General features: G+C 41.8%; 1 protein-coding gene across 1 annotated transcript in view; it reads left to right on the forward strand.

Moving 5' to 3' along the window:
- Positions 1-1,382, forward strand: part of LOC102212471 (heterogeneous nuclear ribonucleoprotein U-like protein 2) — a 13,158-nt gene that overhangs the window by 9,311 nt on the left and 2,465 nt on the right. Inside the window, exons 5-8 of the mRNA XM_005723209.2 lie at positions 488-564; positions 699-941; positions 1,030-1,142; positions 1,248-1,377. Coding sequence (XP_005723266.1) covers positions 488-564; positions 699-941; positions 1,030-1,142; positions 1,248-1,377 — 563 coding nt within the window. The remainder of the gene's footprint in view (positions 1-487; positions 565-698; positions 942-1,029; positions 1,143-1,247; positions 1,378-1,382) is intronic.

Raw genomic sequence — 1,382 nt, forward strand, 5'->3', positions numbered from 1 at the left:
TGAAGGAATCTGTTGCTCTCAGTGAGCTAATCAGGTCATGTTAAAATAGGTTTTCTCAGTTTAAGAGAGAAGAAGGATTTAAAGCTCTTCCAATATTGTGGTCCTGGTTACTGCACCACTGTTTAGGAATATGTTTTAAATCCTTACTTTGAATGATTTTTTTATGTGTATGCATGTGTGGATGGAGCAGGTTTTTTTTCTTAAGGCCAGATTAGCATTTTATTTTTACTGTATTTATGTGTATTTATACTTTAATATTTCCTATTTTATTATTGTTATTTTATTCTGTGCAATGAACGATGAGTGAACGCATGTAAGAATGTATGTATGCTCGTCTGCTAAAACATAAGCTCTGATCCAGTTTCACTGCAGAATGCATAGCACAGTGGCATAAAAGGAATCTTTATCTTTGTGTTTTATTTAGATTTAGATTTAATGAAGTTCTTAAATCATTAAATGTGACATGTCTCTTTTTTTTTTCAACCAGAGCCAAATCACCACAGCCCCCTGCGGAGAGGAGTGAGGCAGAGGAACAAGATGAAGATAAAGTCAGACTAGATAAATGTGTGAAAACACACCCACACAAATTTTAATCAGCGCTTGAGTTTTCTTATGAATTACTTGTTTTAATTTTGTCTGGACTAACCCCCAAGGGTGTATTTGATTTGACTCCCTGAGTCTCCTTGTCGATTACTCAGATGGCTCTCACCTGCACTTCGAGGTGAGTCCTGATGGATCCTCTGGCCAGCCGCGGTTCTGGGCTCAATTCCCCCTGCTGTGGTCAGGCTGCAGGCTCACCCATGGGGTGCAGCAGGGCAGGGTGGGCTTTGAGGTGAGGCTGGAGAGGAAACTGTTGACTGCACAGCCAGATGACCATGAAGTCAGGGAGCCATATGGATTGAGAGTTGGCTGGTCAGTGGCCGTATCCTCTATGCTGCTGGGTAAGAATGAAGTTTTTTTTATATTTATTGTCTGTAGATGTGATTTACTTGTTAAAAAGCTTCTGAATCCTTCTGGGTTTCACGTCAGGTGAGGATGAACTCTCTTTTTGTTATGATGGACGTGGTAAAAAAGTGTCAGATAGAAAGGAAGAGAACTTTGGAGAGCCTTTTTCGGAGGGGGATATCATCGGCTGTTATGCTGTGAGTTATGTTTTCAGTCAGCTTTACTAGCGCTCGAGTGACTTTTCTCTCATTTAAACCATTTTTTTGTGTTTGTGTGTCATGTTCACACCTGCACACACCCAGTCTTTCTCCTCAGATGGCGCTGTCGAGCTCTCTTTCCATAAAAACGGTCGTTTTGTAGGAGTGGCCTTTTCCACGGACACCTCGGTGCTACGGGGTCGTGCTCTGTTCCCTCATGTCCTCTGTAAGAGCTGTTCG

This window comes from Pundamilia nyererei, unplaced genomic scaffold, assembly GCF_000239375.1.
Source record: "Pundamilia nyererei isolate P.nyererei 1_Seehausen unplaced genomic scaffold, PunNye1.0 scaffold00008, whole genome shotgun sequence".
In the NCBI taxonomy this organism is placed as follows: domain Eukaryota; kingdom Metazoa; phylum Chordata; class Actinopteri; order Cichliformes; family Cichlidae; genus Pundamilia; species Pundamilia nyererei.